General features: G+C 34.1%; 1 protein-coding gene across 1 annotated transcript in view; it reads left to right on the top strand.

The window, feature by feature from the left end:
• Positions 1-21,503, top strand: part of LOC127549549 (cytochrome c oxidase assembly protein COX16 homolog, mitochondrial) — a 113,979-nt gene that overhangs the window by 59,740 nt on the left and 32,736 nt on the right. The window contains exon 3 of the mRNA XM_051977696.1: positions 8,065-8,127. Coding sequence (XP_051833656.1) covers positions 8,065-8,127 — 63 coding nt within the window. The remainder of the gene's footprint in view (positions 1-8,064; positions 8,128-21,503) is intronic.

Raw genomic sequence — 21,503 nt, 5'->3', positions numbered from 1 at the left:
TTTTTAATATTTAAGCCAGCACTGTTTATAAATTCTATCTACCAATCCCATAAATTGCTTCAAAAAACCAACTGATTAAAAAAATTATATTGATCACCTTAATAAAGTTTCAACCATTGAACATCTTATAGTTTTAAGTAAAATATGCAAAGTGTAGTAGTTAATACAAACCTTCTCTTTAGCTTAAATTATTCAGTGCCAAAACTTGGGGTTAGAAAAATAAGCCTTGGAAAGCTTAAAGGCATTCAGGGATCAGCACCATGCAATAAGGATTCTGTTTTTACATGGTAAAATAACCACATTTCATATAGGCTTTTGATCTTGGCTAACAAACAGTTCACAAATAGAATTGTATCTATTCCAGTTTTGTGGGTATCTACCACTCGAAAGGTCATAATTGTGCCTTTTGTCGGTTCCATTTTCTCTTTCCTTTGAAATACTGAGGATACAAGGAAAAATATGCAGTGGGACATTTTGACTTGTTTTCCCTGACCATAACACCAAAATACTTTAATTCATAGTCTTTGACTAGGCTCTCCTACCTGGAAATTCAATCTTAAAAAAAAAAAAAACCAACAACATTATTTACTACTTTTTTTTTTTTTGTACTACTACACTATATATCTTAAATCATGAAAATGTCATTAAAAAGCCACAGAAGGGTTTTTGAAAATAGTTTAATTCCCCAAAAGACAAGAGAATAAAGTTTTTTTTTTAAATTAGAATTAAGGACAGTCCAACTTCTGATCTTTGTTATTGTTATCTGTGAAAGGCTCTTGCCAGTAGAAGGAATAAATATGGAAGCAGAAAGGCCTAGGTCAATTTCTAGCTGTGACATTTACTACCTGCTTGGAGCAAGTCATTCTGGACTTCCATAAAGACATCTCCTCTAAATCTGTAATCTTATGAATGAGAGGAGAGAAGAGTAAGAAAGAAAGGGGGGAATCATTAAAAAAAAAAGTTTTTTATTTTTTCTATGTATGTAGAGATAGTATTAAACATTCATTTTTGTAAAATTTTGTGTTCCAAATTTTTCTCCCTCCTTCCCTTTCCTTTCTCCTCCCCAAGACAGCAAGAAATTTGATATAGATTAAATATATGTAATCCTTTTAAATGTATTTCCATATTTGTCATGTTGTTCAAGCAATCTGACAGATTAAACATGTGCAGTTCTTTTAAATATAGTTCCATATTTGTTATGCTGTGTGAGAAAAATGAGATCAAAAAGGAAAAATCATGAAAAAAAAAAAACCAAGCAAACAACAATAACAACAAAAAGGTGAAAGTACTATGCTTTGATGCACATTCAGTCTGCATAGTTCTCTCTCTGGATGCAGATGGCATTTTTCATCAAGGGGGAATAATTTTTAAAGTTGATTTCAGAAACATTTCAATCCAGAGTTAATCATGTTAATTCTTGCATCTTGATGCAATATTAAAGTTTTCTTGGCTTCTGGGAAATAAGATTTTTTTTTCCTTTTGTGCTTTTGAAGTGTAGCAAAATGAATACAAGTTGGAGACCAGAAAAATTGAGAACCAAACTGAATTTTCAACTTGTATTCTTAATATATTGTTGAAGTGCTTTGTAAAATGTAAAAAGTACTATGCAGCCATAAGCTATTATTATCATTATTAAAGCTAGAATCAAGTTCAAGATTACTTGTTTGCATTGTGAAGAAGGCTATATATGTGTGAATAGTTTCAAAGAGAGAAGGAATACTAATGCAACATGAGAGTTAACATTTAAATAAAAATGGGATTTTTCAAGTCACTTCATAATTAAGAATAAGTATTTAGAGAGCCTGAGCAGAATGAATAGTTTTCTTTCAAAACAGCTAAGAGACCCAAATTGGATCTCAAAAAGGTAGATCTTCCAGCTGTTATTGTTAGACATCCAGAACTTTTGAGTCAAAGATGAATAGACCACAGCTGATTAATATTTTGTTTTGAAAACATAATATTCAAAGAGAAAACTAGAAAGCCAAATATATTTGATTACTTGAATAGGTTACATTCTGTATGCTTACAGTTTTTGGTGTATTGGGCTGATTTCAGGCCAATCTGGTGCTTCATATTTGAAATTCAGTTAAGTCCGATAGGCCCCTTCATTTTGGTGGTATAGCCATGACTTGTGTAATGATTAAGTGATTTGCGCACATGCATGCCCGCGCGCGCGCACACACACACTTTGACTTGTGCCAGAGTTGAGCACTATCGCCATGTTCCAAGACAGTTCTGCTACTGTTCCCATTTGCCAAGGTCTGATTTTGCAAATGCTGCAATGATTGAGCCCTAATGCCTGCTCCCTGTACCTGGCTGTGACACTACCATAGGTGGGGGTATGTCATTGTTAGGACATGAGTATTGCTTTGGGCACTGCTATTACACCCTTGTTTCCAGTCTTAGTACCACTGCAGTCCCTGCCACTACTAGAGTCTGAACTCTTCCCCACTTTGCTGAGCCCCACAAGCCCTGCTGAGGATAGCCAGTGATGGAACATGAATATTCTTCCTTGGAGCTGAGGCTACTATGGGTGCTGATTTTGCTGCTGGGCCTTATACTGGGGCACATACTACGGGGCTGTCTCTTACCCAATTCTCATTGGAAGTTAGAAAGAGAAAGTTACAGAGGAAGAAGGAAAGAAAGTTGTTTTTCCTTTTAAATTTTTTAAACTGATGGAACACATTCCTCCACAAAATAAGTTTTTATTGCTATCTTTTGTTATTATATTATTTACATTTTCCTTGGAAATCAGTCCCTCTATCTTCTATTCTAAGAAAACTATCTTTATAACAAATTAATCGTTTTAAAGAAGAAAAATGCTGAAAACCAATGAACACTGAAAAAAAGCCAATATTCAATATTCCTCATATATGGAACCTTTCTTCCTTTTTCTTCTGCCCTCCATCTCTTCCTTTTCCCCTCCCTCTGAGCAATGGAGAAGAAGGAGACATCTTACATCTCTTCTTTGATGTCAGATTTGGTCTTTATAATTTCTCAACATTTAATTTTGTTTCATTTATGATTTATTCTTTCCATTTACATTGTTGTAGTTATCATTTATACCACTTTCCTGGCTCTGCTTACATTACTTCAGTTCATAAAGTTTTTCTGTGCTTCTCTATATTCATGATGTTTTCCATTGTTTATATAACAGTATATTTTAAATAAATTTTATTGATATCTTTTGTTTTTATATTACTTAAGTTTCTCAAAATTGCCACCCCTCTTTTAACTCTCAAAGAGCTATCTAAAATAGAGAGTATTAAAAAAAATTTTTTTTAAAGTGAAAAAAAAATCAGTAAAACTAATCAGTACATTGAAAAAACTTGACAATATATACAGTATTCCACACTCTTGGAATTCTCACCTCTGCTAAGGAGTAGGAGAAAATACAGCTCTTTTTCTGGGAGCTGTGCTTTTTTTTTTGCCTTTTTTTTCCGCCTTTTTTTTCCCCCAGTGTTGACTTTTGTGATGATTGTTCTTTCCATTTACATTGTTGTGGACATTATGTATGTTATTTTCTTGGCTCTACTTAACTTTATTCTCTATCAGTTAATGCATATCTTCCCATGCTTCTCTAGCCATCACAGTCATTTCTTACAGCATAGTAATATTCTGTTAGAGTGTTTAACCATTCCCCCAATCAATGAGCATCTATTTTGTTTCCATTTATTTGTTATTATGAAAAATTACTATCAAAATATGTAAATATTTTGATACATATGGAGTCTTTCTTTTTATTGCCAACTTTCTTGGGTTATATGTCCCATAGGCAGAATCCCAGAGTTAAAGGGTATGAACATTTTAGTGATTTTGTTTGTATAATTCTAAATTAACTCAGACATATTGTTCATATCACAAATTCTGGATGAGTATCTGGGTTCCTGGAGAGGATCAAGAATTGTTTTTTCAAGTGAATTCCCTCAATGTTTTGTACCAAGAGTCCTACTTGGCACAATTCCCAGTGTCTCCTAAATGTCATATTAAAAATCCTGAGCTGTTCTTTCAGTCTAAACCTGAGATAATCCCTAAATTCCAATTTAGAATTCAAGTTTAAGATCCTACCCTCCCTGACTTTAGTGAGACCATTTCAATCCTATTTTGCTAATTTACCAAATGATGTAGGCTGGGCCTGATTTAGGTCAGTCTGGTGCTTCAGTTTGAGAATTGGAATGAAGTGAGATATTAGTAGACTAACAATTATAAAAAGATTTACTTAGACATAGAAGGAAAAGAATATTCAACAAGGAAATGACATTGATTTGATTGGCATAACTTTCCTGCTTTTGTGTTCACAATGCTGGGTAGAAGACCAAGGAAGAAACTTTTGATTTATTGTGTGATATCCTAGTCCTCTGGTAAACTTTGATCTGTACCTTAGTTATATGCCTCAGGGAAATAGGGAAATTTGGAAGTGAGAGCAGTGTGAGGGGAAAGGGAAAAAAAAGGAAGACAAAAGAAAGGAAATAAGTATTTATATAGTGTCCACTATGTTCCAGGAGTAGAGCTAAACTAAGATGAATTCTATTTTAGCTCTTTTATGTTTGAGAATTCTATAGGATATCCATTTCAAGATATCTGATCAAATGAACATAGTAGTTCAGTGTTCTATAAATGCAAAGAATGTGAATCCTGCAGTTAGAACTCATTATTTAACGAAACCTCCTGGAACACTAGAAGCAAGATGATGGAAATGAGGTTCACAACACTATTTCAAGCATATTTCATAGTAAGTACCAAATGAATGTCATAAACAAATTAAAAGAAATACATTTCAAAATTTTAGATGAAGGCAGAGGTATGTTGACCAAACAAGAGGTAAAGAAAACTAAATGATGAAGCAATTTTAATTATATAAAATTGAAACATTTTTACACAAAATCATTACATTTAAAATTGTAAGGCAAACTGTTAATTGGGAATAGCAAACTTCCCTGATGAAAGTCTGATTTTCAAGATGTATGGGGAATTGATTCAAATATATAAGAAATGCTATTCCTCCAATAAATAAACAAATGATAGTTCTCAAGAGAAAAAAAAAAGGAACTACCATGTAGCATATAAAAATGCTGTGAATTAATACTAAGAGAAATACAAATTAAAATAGCTTAGGTGCTCCTGCACATCATCAGTTTGTCCAAGATAACAAAAAAAGGAAAGTGAGAGTTTTGAAGGACAGGCACCCTCCTGAACTGCTGGAGTCGTAAATTATTTGGTCGAGGTCTTTGGGAAACAAGTTGGAACTGTATTTTAAAAATTACTAAATAAATGATGTATACTTTTGACCTAATAATACCAATATTAGTCAGACCCCAAAGAATCAGAGATATGAAAAGGACCCATGGGCATAATTTTTTTTTGGGAGGGGGAGAAGCTGCCAGCACCACTCAGGGTTTATTCTCTCTGATTTCACCCAGCACTTTTTTATAGTATCAAAATGCTAGAAACTAAAGAAGTACTTTTCAGTTATGGAATAGCTGAATAAACTATGATATATGAATACAGTAGAATAATATTGTGCTAGAAGAAATAATGAAAGGAAGAAATTCAGAAAAACCTGAGCAAACTTCTAATAATTGATGCAAAAAAAAATGAAGTGAGCTTCTGAATTGGAATAACAATTCTATAGTAATTTCAACATTATGATGGAAAACCACTTTGAAAGATATAAGAACACTGATCAAAGCAATGATTAACCAAAACTTCAAAAGTCTAGTAATGAAACCTACTTCTTATAACATGAATATATCAACCATAGATAGAGAATGAGAGCTGCATTCTCAGACATAGCCTGTGTGGATTTATTTGGTTGACTATGCATATTTATTAAAAGGGAGAGCTTTAATTATTTAGGGTGGGAGGTAATGATACTAAGATAACAAAAAAGCCTAAAAGAAGCAAATTCCATCATGAAATATTTTTCACATACACAGAAGAGAGCAGAAGGAAGTTCAAAAAGATACAAATAGAACTAGTTGTGGAACTACCATGTCATATTTATTATTTACATTTTTAACAAAAAGTTTAAATAATAGAGATTTAGATTCATATAAACTCTTATTCTTTTCTTTGGTATATATGAAAATGATAAATGTTAATGGGATCTGGTTTATATTTTTTAAATAAAATTTTAAAAAATAGGTTTTCCTTTTCTTCCACATTTGGAATCCCTGCACACAAATAAGCTTATCTGAACCCTAGTTGATGGGTATTCCCTCAATTTTTAATTCTTTGCCCCCAGAAAAGAGCTGCTATAAATATTTTTTATTTATATACATCCTTTTCCTTCTTTTTTTTTTTTTTAATCTCTTTTGGGATACAGATCTAGTAATGGTATTGCTAGGTCAAAGAGTTCTCATGGCATAGCCCTTCAGACATAGTTCCAAACTGTTCTACAGAATGGTTGAATCAATTCACAACTCCACTAACAATACATTAATGTCTCATTTTCCCCACATTCCCTCCAACACTTGTCATTTTCCTTTTCTAGCCTATTAATTAATCTAATAGGTTTGAGGTAGTACCTCAGAATTGTTTTAATTTGCATTTCTTCAATCAGTAGTGAGCTAGAGCATTTTTTCATATGACTATAGATAGCTTTGATTTCTTTATCTAAAAACTTCATATATTTTGATTATTTATCATTTGGGGAATGATTGAACAAATTGTGATATGTGATTATGGTAGAATTCTATTGTGCTATAAGAAATGATGAGCAAGGATGCTCTCGGAAAAATCTGGAAAGACATAAACTGAGAGAAAATGAAATGTACTTACTGTATACAAAGTAATAGCAGTATTGTAAGATAATGCGAATGACTTATATGTTCTCAGTAATAAAATGATCTAAGACAACTTTGAAGGACTTATGATATAAAATGCTATCCATCTACACTTAGAAAAAGAACTGTTCATCTCTGAATACAGATTGAAGCATACTTTTAAAACATTTTTCTTGAGGGCTTTTTTTTTTATGTTTTCTTTACTATTGGAAGTGACTATTATGGAAAAATTTTTCTTTTTCTTTTTCTTTTTTTTTTTTTTAATTTTTTATTTAATAATTACATTAAATTGACACTCGTTTCTGTTCCGATTTGTTTTTTCCCCTCCCTCCCTCCACCCCCTCCCCTAGATGGCAAGCAGTCCTTTATATGTTGGATATGTTGCAGTATATCCTAGATACAATATATGTTTGCAGAACCGAACAGTTCTCTTGTTGCGTAGGGAGAATTGGATTCAAAAGGTATAAATAATCCGGGAAGAAAAACAAAAATGCAGATAGTTTACAGTCGTTTCCCAGTGTTCTTTCTTTGGGTGTAGCTGCTTTTGTCCATCATTTATCAATTGAAACTCAGGTCTCTTTGTCAAAGAAATCCACTTCCATCAGAATATGTCCTCATACAATATCGTTGTCGAAGTGTATAATGATCTCCTGGTTCTGCTCATTTCACTTAGCATCAGCTCATGTAAGTCTCGCCAGTCCTCTCTGTATTCATCCTGCTGGTCATTTCTTACAGAACAATAATATTCCATAACATTCATATACCACAATTTACCCAGCCATTCTCCAATTGATGGGCATCCATTCATTTATGGAAAAATTTTTCATGACTACATATATATAACCAAATATTCTGCCTTCTCAAAAGGGGAGGGAGGAAGGGAGAGAATTTAAAACTCAAAGTTTTAAAAATGAATATTAAAAATTATTTTTACTTATAACTGGGGAAAAATAAAATAATAAATAAATTTAATTTAAAAAAAATAAACTTTGCCCACCGCATCATAGTGGCTATGATAGAGGTGATTTTCTCATAAAATATGCTTTATATTTTCATACTAAAAAAAAATTAAAGCCTGCTGGGTACATTATTTGTTTACCTGGAAGGTAATAATAGATTAGGCTGGAAAGGGACAAAATTAAATAACACACAGCATCCTACCTTTAAAGCTCTCTCTACTCTTCCCCTGGAACAACCATACCCTCTCAACTTTTACAAAATAAAAGCAGACCTTTCAGGCTTAAATAACTCATGTGGTTCATTTTCTGTTTGTCTACAGCTTGATCCAGAATTTGAAGAAAAACTGAGAAGGAATAAGGTGTCATTGGAATCTGAATATGAGGTAAAGTATTTTGTTTATTTAGAAGAGCCAATGGCCTGTTTTTGACTGTTTTTTCCTAGTCAACATCAAGGAGAATCTACTGCCTGTGGCTAAACTTAGACTGTGTCTCCTTCCATGGGCTTATTTCCTTCCAACAAAACTTCTTTTTTTTGTTCCCTGGATAAGTATTTTGATCATGTAGTGCCTTTTAAATGTGGAGCTCTTTTCATGTCTGATTACTGAAGATACAGATACACTTTACTAATATTTAAGTGTATTGATTACCAGTTAATGAAAATATTGGATTTTGTATTGGCACATTTAGTTGTGTTCTAAATCCCCACTAGATATCTTCAATCTGGCAAAGAAAAAAATTAAGATAGCAACTGCTGCCAAAATAACTTGATAGTAAATTTTGTCATGTGACTTCCCTTCTTGGATTGTTTTGGCCTGAATTACTTCAGGCAAATAGATACCATCTCTTTGAGTAGGATTGGAAAAAACCTCAGCTTGAAATTCGTAGCATACTTATGTGACATTGTAGCTTTTTTTTGAATTTGGTTTTGAATTTGAGGGTAAAAGAAAAAAGAAATCTCCTTTCCCCTTACCTCCCACCTTTGGAATTTGGTGTTAACCAACCAGAAACAACCACATGCTTTCCCTTCCCATAGGATAGTTCTTTTTCTCTAGTTACTGCTTTTGATTCCATTCCTTCAGAAATTTTTCTCTGTACATGTGTTTGGTTTGGGAGGAAAGGCTGAATCAGCCCAGGTGACCCAATAGTTCAACTTTTATCCCAGTCAGCAAAAAAAAAAAAAAAAAAATTCTAACTTGGGTTAGCTGGAGGGGGGTGCCAAAGGAAAACCCTAAATCCAGTTTGGTTCTTTCTTTTGGGAAACTTATTCACAATCAATAAATCAAATTTCTTATGATCTTTCTTGATTTGTCTCCCAATCAGAGGAAAGCCTGGCATTTTTGGACCAGGTCTAAATCCACAGTCCTTTCCGAATCTCTGCAAACTGAAACCAAACACTATTCTTTGTTCCTTAAGTATCCATTGGCTGTTAAGAACATATATGGGTTAAAAGCAGTTACCATATCTCAGATTTTATCTATAATGAACTAGCTTCTAAAAATATTCTTTTATCAACAAATAAAACTACTTTAAAGAAAAAAAAATTCTTCATTATTTATCTGTCCTCTTATATAGAAATAGGAGTAGGAACAAAATGACTTCCTTGGCCACCTAGATCTCAGTCAAGACCAAGTTCACCAAAGCTCAGATTCTCTCCACACTCTTGTTATAGCTGTCCCCCCAGTACTATTAGACAGAGACTGCAGTTCTGTATATTGTACATGCTGATAACTGTAGCTCCTTCTGCCACTAGCATTTCCTTCCTTTCCACTTCTGCAGACTCCCAAATTCCTACTCTTGGAACACCATTCCTGTGAGAAATTCTGAGTCTTTTCATGAGTAAGACGAAATCTGCTATTTTCTTTAAGATGCAGTTCCCATAAATCTGTGCATCTAGATTCCATCCCCCAAATCCACTACATTCATCCCTGTGGTTTGAAATTTTGCAGTTTCTGCAAATCAGTTGTAGTATACTTGACATTTTTAATTATGAAGTACAGCATCACCATGAACATCAGCATATAATAAAATAAATATGATTAACTTATGTGTCCCAGGTGCTATTACAGTAAATAGACATTAATAAAACATACAAAAGATACAGGAGTATAAAGTATTGCCTGAAAACAGCAAGGCAGCAAGAATTTATTGTGTTCATTATGTGCTAATACAAATAAATACCATTTATACAAATGGTAATACAAATACAAATAAATACCAATACAAATAAAAGCCAAAAAAGCCGGGGGAGCAGAACAGTCTGCCCTCAAAAATCTTTCATTCTACTTAAGGGGAAGACAATACATAAAAATGAACTGAAGAGGTGAGGGTGGGAGGAGAAGGGGATGAGAGAAAGTTACTGCAAAATCCAGAGTCAGAGGAAGGGGAATGAAGAGGCTTAAGTCTATTCCCAAAATGGAGGTTAAAAAGAGCTCTCACTGGAAGAAGGGGACCAGCTGTTGAATGAGTGAGGAAGTCTTGCCATAAGTAGCAGAGTCAGTTTTGTTTTATACTGCCAAGGTAAGTGTCTATTAGTGGCTGTCATAGATTATCTTTGAGGGGCTCATTTCAGTCTCTGCGAAGATTTTGCAAGTTGCCTAGGTTCTCCACACCTAGGTATGTAGTAGCTTTCCATTAGTTGGATAATTTGTATGTTCTATGGACACCAAGATTGCTCAGTAAGACTTTTGCCTAATTGGAAGTCTTGAAAATGAACTTGGGCATCATACTACTATTTATTTCTGTCAGTATTTTTTTGGCTGAACTAGGAGATAAGCTTCATTTAGCTTTTCTCTTAGTCGAAATATATGCTTGATTGTGAATGTCTTCAGTCTCTCTTAACTCAGACTTCAAAAAAAAAGTTAATAGGAAGGCTTGGCACATGAAGCCAAGGGCACAACCATTATCAGGTAGCATGAAATTGTGCCAGTAGGATTTTTCCTCGTAGAATTGTACACATATTCCAGAAAGCATAATAGTGAAATTTTCATTCTACTCTCAGTGCCTCTAACATGTTCAGCAATATTCATTCAAACTTTTCAAGTTGGAGGTCTTTTTAAGGGCGGTGTAGTGTTATTCTAGACTGATGCCAGGAAAATTTAATATCTCCTCAAGTAGGATACTTTTAATTGTCTTGGTCATTGTGTGATTGTGTGTTAGCAGGAATCCTACGTACTAAGAAATGCTCCTTTACCTTTTTCGGAAGTTTTCTGTTTTGTGGTTGGGTGTGCTTCACAAGAGACAGCAAGGAGGCTCAGTGGATTAAGGGCTCAGCCTGGAGTCAGGAAGAGAGGAGTTCAAATGTGGCCTCAAACACTCACTAGTTGTATGACTCCATACAAGTCACATAACTTCTGTTTCCTTTGATCTACTGGAGAAAGAAATGGCAAACCACTCCATACTGTTTTGCCAAAAAACCTCACAAACAGCCTTGACATGGAGTCAAAAGAGTCAAGTATGGATGAATGACTGAACAGCAACAATGTCTTTTTCAGACCTTGTGAAGTACATGGTTATCACCAGTATATGGATTATGGTTTTCTTGTCCCCTTGATGAGATAGGAAGTCAATATGGACAATTTTCAAAGGTTTACTAAGTATTTATGTTTGAGAAATATGTAGTGCTAGTTGGTGAGACTTTTCTTTGTATACAACAAGCAGAAGTTTCACACTTCTTGGTGACACTTGTAGCCATATTGAGCTAAAAAAACTCAGACACTTAGAAGCTATGTGATCCTGGGGAAGTCACTTAAGTTCTGTCTGCCTCAATTTCCTCAGCTGTAAAGTGGAGATAGTAAAATCCTACCTCTCAGGATTGTTAAAAGAATCAAATGAAGTAAAATTTGGAAAATGCTCAGCACAGTGCCTGACATATGGTACATATAAATGCTTATTTTCTTACCTTTCACTTTTTTATTATATGAAACTTTTATGGCCTTAGGATGTTATGTACTGCATACTGGAATTGGGATCAGGAATGTCCATTCATAATTTCTGCCATTGTCTCAGCAGTAAGGTACCTTCAAAGGAATTCTGTGGCATTGCCACCTTGTTTCTTGGCTTGTATCTTCCCATAGATGTTAATCAGATTGTTCTCTTCCCCAGTTATCCATAGACAGTTCAGATTGAAATCTCACCACTTCTACTCCTTATTTGTATGATCCTGGATAAATCACTGAACTTCTCTGGACCTCAGTTTCCTCATCTGTAAAATGAGGGACTTAAACTAGGTGGGCTGTAAGATTCCTTCCAATCCTAAATCTGACAGTCCTTTGAATGAAGTGCAGTTCATGTATTGTATTGGCTACTGTCTGATGGAAGTCCCAAATTTTCATCTGCATTGCTATTTACTAGTAATCCATATTTTTTTGATTTTTATATTTAGCATTCACTCCTTTTTGTATCATCATGGCTTCATTGTTCTGTGTCTTCCTCAGCTCATCTTCATTCCTATTAGCCTTCCCTGGCAGTTGTACTGAATTTGTATTTGGCTTTGGCAAGCCACATCAAACTTGGCATTGATCAAAATATAAGTCTTGTCATTCAAAACCTATTTCAAAGCCAAGCCTTCCAGCCTGTATTTGGGCTAACAAGTTTTCTTGTTATTAAAGCCTCTGTTTTTAAATTCAGCTGGTTTCTGGTGACCATCTTTTTCTTAATGGAGAATTGCATGTAAGCCTTCCAAGCTGGCACTGATATATAGGACAAATGTCTTGCTTGAATCTGCATAAGCCAGTGCTGGTACATATGAGGTGCAGTAGACCAAGTCGTAAGTCTGTCCAACAATTTCTGAAAGACTTAATGGATTAAAAATTTTTTTTTGCATTTCTTGTCTTCCTGCTATTTGTAACTCTTTACTCATATATGTGTGCATATGAATTTTCCTCTAGCTAATCTAATGCTATCATCAGTGATTCCTTTTTTCTTCTAGGGTCTTCCCAGAGATAATGAATCTTATCAAGGTTACACTAACATTTATAGGTAGCTCATGTTTTCAACTTTGGAAAGTAGTAGATGCTCCAAAGGTACTTGGCTCAAACTTGTAAAATCAATCAGTAAGCATTTATTAAGCACCTATTATGTTCCATACACTCTGCTATTCACTGAAGATACAAAAAGAGTCAAAAAATAATCCCCTCTCTCAAAAAGTTCATAATCTAATGGGAGAGACCACATGCAAACTAATACAGTTATCCCTTCTACATTGTGACTTCCCCTATCTTCCTTTTGATATATTGCATGTCAGCATAAAAAATTAAATGGGAATTTCTAGGGAGTTTAGTAGATGACATTTTACTTAGGGGAAGACAATACATAAAAAGGAACTGAAGAAGTGAGGATGGGAGGAAAAGAGGGTGAGAGAAGGTTATTGCAAAATCCAGAGTCAGAGGCATTGCTGGAAGGAGAATGAAGAGGCTTGAGTCTATTCCCAAAATGGAGGGCCTGGAAAGAACTCTCAATGGGAGAAGGGGACCAGCATGGGTAGCTGTTGTCTGAGTGAGGAAGTCTTGCCATGAGTAACAGAGTCAATTTTGTTTTATTTTGCCAAGTATTTGCTAGTAATTCATCTCCTTGAGCATTTTATGTAGCATTCATTCCTTAAATGTTTAGAAAACTTAGGAAAAGTTTAGAACTTCAGAAATGCATAAAATGTATGCAGAATATTATACAGTGCTCACATATTTTATTTTTTAATACCATAATACTGAAGACTTCTTCTCTGGTATAAAAGGGAAGGCCAAAAAATTTCATGTGGATTTTCTATATCCATATCCATATCCATGGAGTGCATTGTAGTCTTGGCCTTGAAGGCATAATATACAATCAACCTATTTATGGGATAAAGAAAAAATAATTAATAGAAGAAAGGCCCTAAATTAAGAGAGGTTGAAGAAGACTTCTTGTAGAATGTGATCTTTTAGCTGGGATATCCCTTTCATGCAGTGATAACACATTTAACTTTTACTTAAAACTTCTTTTGCTTCAATCCCTTCTTCCATTGCTCTGGTATTGGATAAATCTTCTCCTACTCCCTGGGAGATTTCTCTGGATCCACACTTAGGAAGCTGCAGAGCTAGTTCTCTTGTGATGTTCATTGCTACCATCTGACTCTATGCTCTTTATGCCTTCATAAAGACTCCATAGGTAGTTTAGGTGTGCAGATATTGGGGCCCAGATTCTTGTTGACAATGTTCTGTTAATATTCTGAACAGATGTGAATTGATTGCAGTGAGAGCTGACACTCCTCTGATACGTGGTGGATCTGGATATAATAACACTAGATTAATATATTCCTCTGGGAAATTTCAAGGTTATCTCAGTGTTTCCCAAGTATGATTAATTTTTGTTCTTCTAAAGCCAAATCCTTCTAGAAACTGTAATGATATTTGCTTCAAGTGTGTCTCATAAAATTACTGGAAAATGAGGATCACTTGTGCCCCACTGTTTGGGATAGCAGTGCAATCCACATAGTTAATATTTTATTACAATCTCTGCACAGGGTAATAGAATCAGGGGATCTTAGATCAGAATTTGAAAAGATCTTAGAGATCTTTGAATCCAGCCCATTCATTTAACAGATGAGAAAAGAGGCTTAGAGTTCCATGAGACCAGGTAGAGAAGACACAGTAAGAATTGCTGATGAACTTGATGAATATGGAAATATATTTAGAAGAATTGGACTTGTTTAACTTATTTTGGATTGCTTGCTCTCTTGAGGAGAGGGGAGAAAGGAAGAGAGGGAGAAAAATTTGGAACACAAAGTTTTGCAAAGGTGAATGTTGAAAACGATCTTTGTGTAAATTTGGAAAAAATAAAATGCTATTAAAAATTGTTGATGAATTGGCTAATATGACAAAAAAGAAAAATGATAAATATTGAAGGGGATGTAGGAAAATTGGGACACTAATACACTGTTGGTAGAGTCGTGAACTGATCCATCCATTCTAGAGAGTAATTTGAAAGTATAAAAAGGACTATAAAACTACATATATACCCTTTGATCTAGCAATACTACTACTGGGGTTCTATCCTAAAGAGATTCCAAAAATGGGAAAATGATCTATTTGCATAAAAATATTTATAGCAACTCTTTTTGTATTGGAATTGACAATTGAGGGAATGCTCATCAATTGGGGAATGGTTGTACAAGTTGTGGTACATGATTATAATGGAATAGTATTCCACTATAAGAAATGACAAGCAGGATGCTTTCAGAAAACCTGGAAAGACTTACACAAACTGAGGCAAAGTGAAGTCATCAGAACTAGGAGAACATTATATTCAGTAATAACAGTATTGTATGATGATCAACTGTGAATGACTTGGGTATTCTTAGCAATACAGTGATTTAAGACAATTCTAAAGGACTCCTGATAAAAAATGCTATCCTTATTCAGAGATAGAACTGTTGGAATCTGAATGCAGATCAAAGCATACTATTTTTTACTTTTATTTTTTCCATGTTTTTTTCCCTTGGGTCTGTATCTTCTTTTACAGCATGATTAGTATGGTAATATATTTTGCATGATTGAGCATCTATAACTTATATGAAATTATTTACTGTCTCAGGAAGGTAGAAGTGAGAAGAGGGAGGAAGGGAGAAAATTTGGAACACAGAAACTTTTTTAAATTAATGTTTGGAGCAGCTTAGGTGGTACAGTGGATGGAGCACTGACCCAAGAGTCAAGAGGACCTGATTGCAAATCTGGTTTCAGATATATAACACTAATTAGCTGTGTGACCCTGGACAAGTCACTTAAGCCTGATTGCCTCACTCCCTCTCCCCCCAAAAATGATTAAAATTATCTTTAAATGTAATTGGGAGGAAATAAAATATTTTTCTAAACAAAAAAAAAGTGAGAAAGAACTTGAAGGTGAAGAGTGAGGTGTGAAAAGAATAGCATTATCTTTTCTTTTTTTTTCCTGTTGTTGGTTCTGTAGTTGCATCATCAGCACTACATTCTCACAGGTGCATGCATCCTGTATCTTTTCCTCAGTTGCAACAGAAGGTAGTTCCATCTGTTTGATTTTCTCCAGATGGCAGAATTCATGTATCATTCTGTTATGGTGTCTTTTCCCATGTTCTTGTACCTTTCCTAGGGGAATGGATTTGCCCATGGCACTCTCCTTCAAAAGGCTTCTTCTGACTTAAGATCTGTGTGTCTAGTGGGACTTCTATGCCTTGTTTGTTTGTTTGTTTCTTCTTCTTTTTTTTAATAGCTTTTTTATTGACAGAACATATGCATGGGCAATTTTTCAACATTGTCTCTTGCAATCACTTCTATTCCAATTTTTCCCTTCCTTCCCTTTACTCCCTCCCCTAGATGTCAGGCAGTCTCATATATATTAAATATGTTAAAGTATATCTTAAATACAATATATGTGTACATATTCCTATAGTTCTCTTGTTACACAAGAAAAATTGGATTTAGAAAGGTAAAAATAACCTGGGAAGAAAAACAGAAATGCAAGTAGTTCATATTCATTTCCCAGTGTTCTTTCTCTGGTGTAGCTGGTTCTGTTCATCATTTATCAGTTAGAACTGAATTGGATTTTCTCATTGCCAAAGATAGCCACTTCCATCAGAATTGATCCTCATATAATATTCTTGTTGAAGCATATAATGATCTCCTGGTTCTGCTCATTTCACTCAGCATCAGTTCATGTAAGTCTCTCCAAGTCTCTCTGTATTCATCCTGCTGGTCATTCCTTACAGAACAATAATATTCCATAACATTCATATACCACAATTTACCCAGCCATTCTCCATTGAGGGGCATCTACTCAGTTTCCAGTTTCTGGCCACTACAAAGAGGGCTGCCACAAACATTCTTGCACATACAGGTCCCTTTCCTTGCTTTAATATCTCTTTGGGATATGAGTCTAGTAGTAACATTCATGCCTTGTTTCTTGAGCTCATACATTGACACATGTTCCTGAGATATTTGCAGATGGGACTTCCTCAATGAGAAAACTTCCTAACATCTTTGAGATTTTTCATTTCATGTATTGAGTACAGTAAGTCTTCCAAACCTGGTGAGTTCTATTCATCTTTTCTCTCCCTCCCTTCTTCCCTCTTTTTGTCTGTGTGTCTCTCTCTGTCTTTATGTCTATGTCTCTCTCTCTCTGTCTCCCCCCTCCCTCTCTCTGTCTCTTTCTTTTTCTCCCTTTGTCCATCTCCTACCCCTCTTTTGTCATCACCCTGCCCCATGTAGCTCAGACTGGAAGTATAGTGCCTATTCCTGAGCTAAGCCCATTGTTAATCAGCAGAAAGCTTGACCTAGGCCTGTTCGCCCCTTCTTAGGGAGCCTGGTGAGCTTGTGTTCCAGATGGCTTACCAAACTGGTTCCAGATTTAATGATAAGGACACCTTATTGGCTTTAGCCCTACTGCAGTTTAGAACTCCAGAGTTCAAGAATTCATTGTGTCTCAAGCTCATGCTCACTTATTCCATCTGACCTTGTTCTCATTTTCAGGTCTTACTGTTCCTATCTTTGTCATTCTCTAAAATCTGGAGTCTATATGAATTTTAAAAGGTAGATGGCGCCTGCACTGAAATGTTGATTCAATGAAGATAATAACATTTACTTGGTCTGATACTTTATCACCGCAAAATACTTTTCAAGTTTTTTTTTTTTTTAAACAAGTTTACCATGTGATATCTGAGTTAAGTGGCATCATGCATAAGTCTATAAACTTCCCTAGGTAGGCTTTTCATTAGCCTGACCCTCTTTTTAGTTAGTTCTCTTTGAGAATGAAGGATGAATAAGAAAAACAACAGACGACTTCCAATTTGTCAGTGCCACTGATGTATGATCTAAGATTCTCCAAGTTGTTCCTCAAGAGAATCCTTTCTTAGGGAAATTCCTAATTTGAACTATAAAACTATGCATACCCTTTGATCCAGTAATACCACTACTAGCTCTGTATCCCAAAAAGATAAAAGAAAAAGGAAATCTACTTATATATATATATTTAAAAATACAGCTTTTTTTTTCCTGTGGTAGCATACATTTTCAGGGGGTTTCCTAACCTTCTTTAAGTCAAGTCAATTCAACAAGCATTTGTTAATTACCTTCTGAGTGTCCTGTACTGTGTCCAAAATAAAATTGCTAGGAAATGGAATTCTACAGCACTGTGTACATGATTCCCAGAAGAATCCACTCCCATCTCTCTTGCCTCGAGCCTCCCTGATTCCCTGCCTTGAATCTCCATTTTTCTTTCAATGATGTACATTCTTCACCACCATATATAATCCAAAGAGATTGATACAATTTAGAATGAAGTTTTCCTGCCAAGCTTTCACCTCATCCAAAATACTGTTGATTTTCTCTACGTATCTATCCCCATTTTTGCTTGTGTGACTATATCTGTTGTTAGACCATTTACCATATATTGTATATTCTAAATAATTTTTGTTAGTATAATGTTAATGCTTAATAGATGGGTGGTAATCATTATTAGCACCATTACCATCACATTTTAGAAAAAAGTTCTATCTGATAAACACAAATACCAAACCTATAGCATTTTTGCAGGAAAATTCTGCAATGAAGGAAATAGGATAGTACAAAAATAATGAAAGAAGATCTACCCCTCTATCTAAGCTACAGAACATCCACAGATTGATATTGGCAATAATTGATTGATGTTGGCAGTTTTTTTATTGATTTTTGGCAGATCTTCTAGATGGTGGAAGTGATTTTAGTACATTTTGGCTGCTCAAAGAATCTGCAGAAAACGGTAGTATGATCCTGTGTGGATCTTTGTTGTGAAAGGTTGGCATAAAAGCTCTCTTATAACAAAATATAACAATGCCATGACCTCATCTCAAAGAACATTCCACATCTGGAGCATGCTTAAAAAAAAAAAAATGAACAGAAATCTATTTTGTCTCCCACCCTAATATGTTGAAGAAAAAAGGGAAAGAAATTTCTTATGACGAATATGCATTGTTATGCAAAACAATACTCATTAACTGTATTCTGAAATCTTTGTCTCATTCTAAACCCTAAATCTCTCACCTTTCTCTCAGAGGGGGGCAGTGTGGTTTATCGTGGATCCTCTGACATCATAGACGGTAGTCAGATTGGTCATAGTTCTTTCAGTTTTCAAAACTGCTTGTTTTTGCAGTGTTGATAGGTAATTGTGGGATGCTGGGCAAGTCACTTCTTTATGCTTCAGTTTCCTTAACTGTAAAATGGGGATGATAAAAATAGCATCTACCTTTCAGGATTGTTGTGAAAATCAAATGAGATAATAATTGTAAAGCACCATAGTACAATACCTGATACACATAGTAGGCAGTTGATAAAATACTTGCTTCCCCCCCACCCTCCACGCTTTCCTTTATATAAATTATTCTTCTGGTTCTGCTCATTTAATTCTTAATCAATTGACATTGTTTGTTTTCATAGTATTGATACTTTACTATAAATTGTTTGCCTTATTCTATTTTCTTCACTCTACATCACTACATATATGTTTCCATATCTTTTTCAAATCATTCTTTTTCCTCATTTCTTTCAACATAACAGTATTCCATCACATTGATTTACTATAACTTATTCAACCATTCATTAGTTTCCAGGGTGTTTTTTTAAATCATTAAAAGACCTGCTATAAATATTTTTGTACATAGAAGACTTTTTTATTTCTTTGATCTTTTTTAAGTATAGGTCATTTAGTAGTAAAGCTGGGCCAAAAGGCATGCACTATTTAGTAATTTTTTTGTGTATAATTTAAAATTACTTTCCAGAATAGTTGAATCTATTCACAAATCCATCAAAAATATATCATTGTGCCTGTTTTCTCAAAGCTCCTTCAGCATTTATCATTTTCAGTCATTTTTGCTGATCTTACAATATGAACAGAATCTCATAATTCCTTTAATTTGCATTTCTCTAATTAGTAGTTATTTGGAACATTTTTTTTTTATTAATAGCTTTTTATTTACAAGTTCTATGCATGGATAATTTTATAGCATTGACAATTGCTAAACCTTTTGTTGCAATTTTTCCCTTCCTTCCCCCTGCCTCTTCCCCCCAGATGGCAGGTAGACCAATACAGGTTAAATACGTTAAAGTATAAATTAAATACAAAATAAGTATACATGTCCATATCATTATTTTGCTGTACAAAAAGGATCAGACTCTGAAATAGTGTACAATTAGCTTTGTGAAGGAAATAAAAAAATGCAGGCAGGGAAAAATATAGGGATTGAGAATTCTATGTAATGGTTCTTAGTCATTCCCCAGAGTTCTTTTGCTGGATGTAGCTGGTTCAGTTCATTACTGCACCATTGGAACTGATTTGGTTCATCTCATTGCTGAAGATGGCCAGGTCCATTAGAACTGATCATCATATAGTATTATTGTTGAAGTATATAATGATCTCCTGGTCCTGCTCATTTCACTCAGCATCAGTTCATGGAAGTCTCTCAAGGCCTTTCTGAAATCATCCTGTTGGTCATTTCTTACCAAACAATAATATTCTATAATATTCATATACCACAATTTATTCAGCCATTCTCCAATTGATGGGCATCTACTCAGTTGGAACATGTTTTTTAATATGACTGCGGATGACCTGGATTTCTGACTTTCAAAACCATCAGAATATATATTCTTAGACGATTTTTCAATTGTAGAACAATTTTTAATTCTTAAATTTGAATATATAAGTTCCATAGATAGCTTAGAAATCAAACCTTTACCAAAGAAATGTGTTGCAAAGATTTTTTTCCCTTTAACCTTAAACTTCCTAGCTTTTTGAATTTGTGCAAAAACTTTTAAATTTTATGTAAAATTTTATGTAACCAAAATTATACCTTTTTTTCTCCTGTGATTCTCTCTTTCTTGTTTGGTTATGAATTTTTTTTTTCATATTTGTATATGTAGGTAATTTTCCCTATGTTTTCCAAATTTGTTTATAATATTGACTTTATATGATCATATATCTATTTGGAATTTATCTTGGTATAAGGTATAAGTTAAAATCTAATTTCTTTCATACTGGCATAATTTTTTCAGCCATTTTTGTCAAATGCTAAGTTTGTGGGCTAGTAGTAGGAGTCTTTGTATTTATTGAATACTACTTTAGCACTTATGTTGTATACCTAATCTATTTTTTGACCAGTATTAAACTTGTTTTGAAAATTACTGCTTTGTAGTATAGTGTGAGATCCTGGCAGTGCTAGAGGCACTTTGTTCCCATTTCTTTTCATTATTTCCCTTAAGATTCTTATCCTTCTTTGCCTCCATATGAATTTTTTTTTCTAGTTCCATAAAATGATCATTTGATTGTTTGATTAGTATGGCAATTGAATAAGTAAATTAACTTAGGTACCATTATCATTTTTATCACATTTTCTTGCCCTAGTTATGAACAATTGATATATTTTCCAATCATTTAGTTTTGTCTTGATTTCTATAAACAGTGATTTGTAGTTCATTTGTATAGTTTTTGTGTCAATCTTGGTAGGTAGATGTCTAAGTTTTGTGATTATTTTAAATGAAATTTCTCTTTCTGTATCTTCCTGCTGGATTTTATTGGCATTACATAGAGATGATAATGAACTGTGTGGATTTATTTTATATGCTGAAAGTTTGCTGAAGTTATTATTTCAATTATTATTTAAGTTGACTCGTTAGGGTTTTTTAAGTACATCATATCATCTGAAAAAAATGATTTTTTTTCTTCCTTTATCTGTTTATTCACTCAATTTTTTTTTCTTGTCTTATGACTATAGATAGCATTTCTA

Source organism: Antechinus flavipes, chromosome 2 (assembly GCF_016432865.1).
Source record: "Antechinus flavipes isolate AdamAnt ecotype Samford, QLD, Australia chromosome 2, AdamAnt_v2, whole genome shotgun sequence".
Classification (NCBI taxonomy): domain Eukaryota; kingdom Metazoa; phylum Chordata; class Mammalia; order Dasyuromorphia; family Dasyuridae; genus Antechinus; species Antechinus flavipes.
Note: the sequence above shows the minus strand (reverse complement) of the source record. Positions and strands in the feature narration are given on the sequence as shown.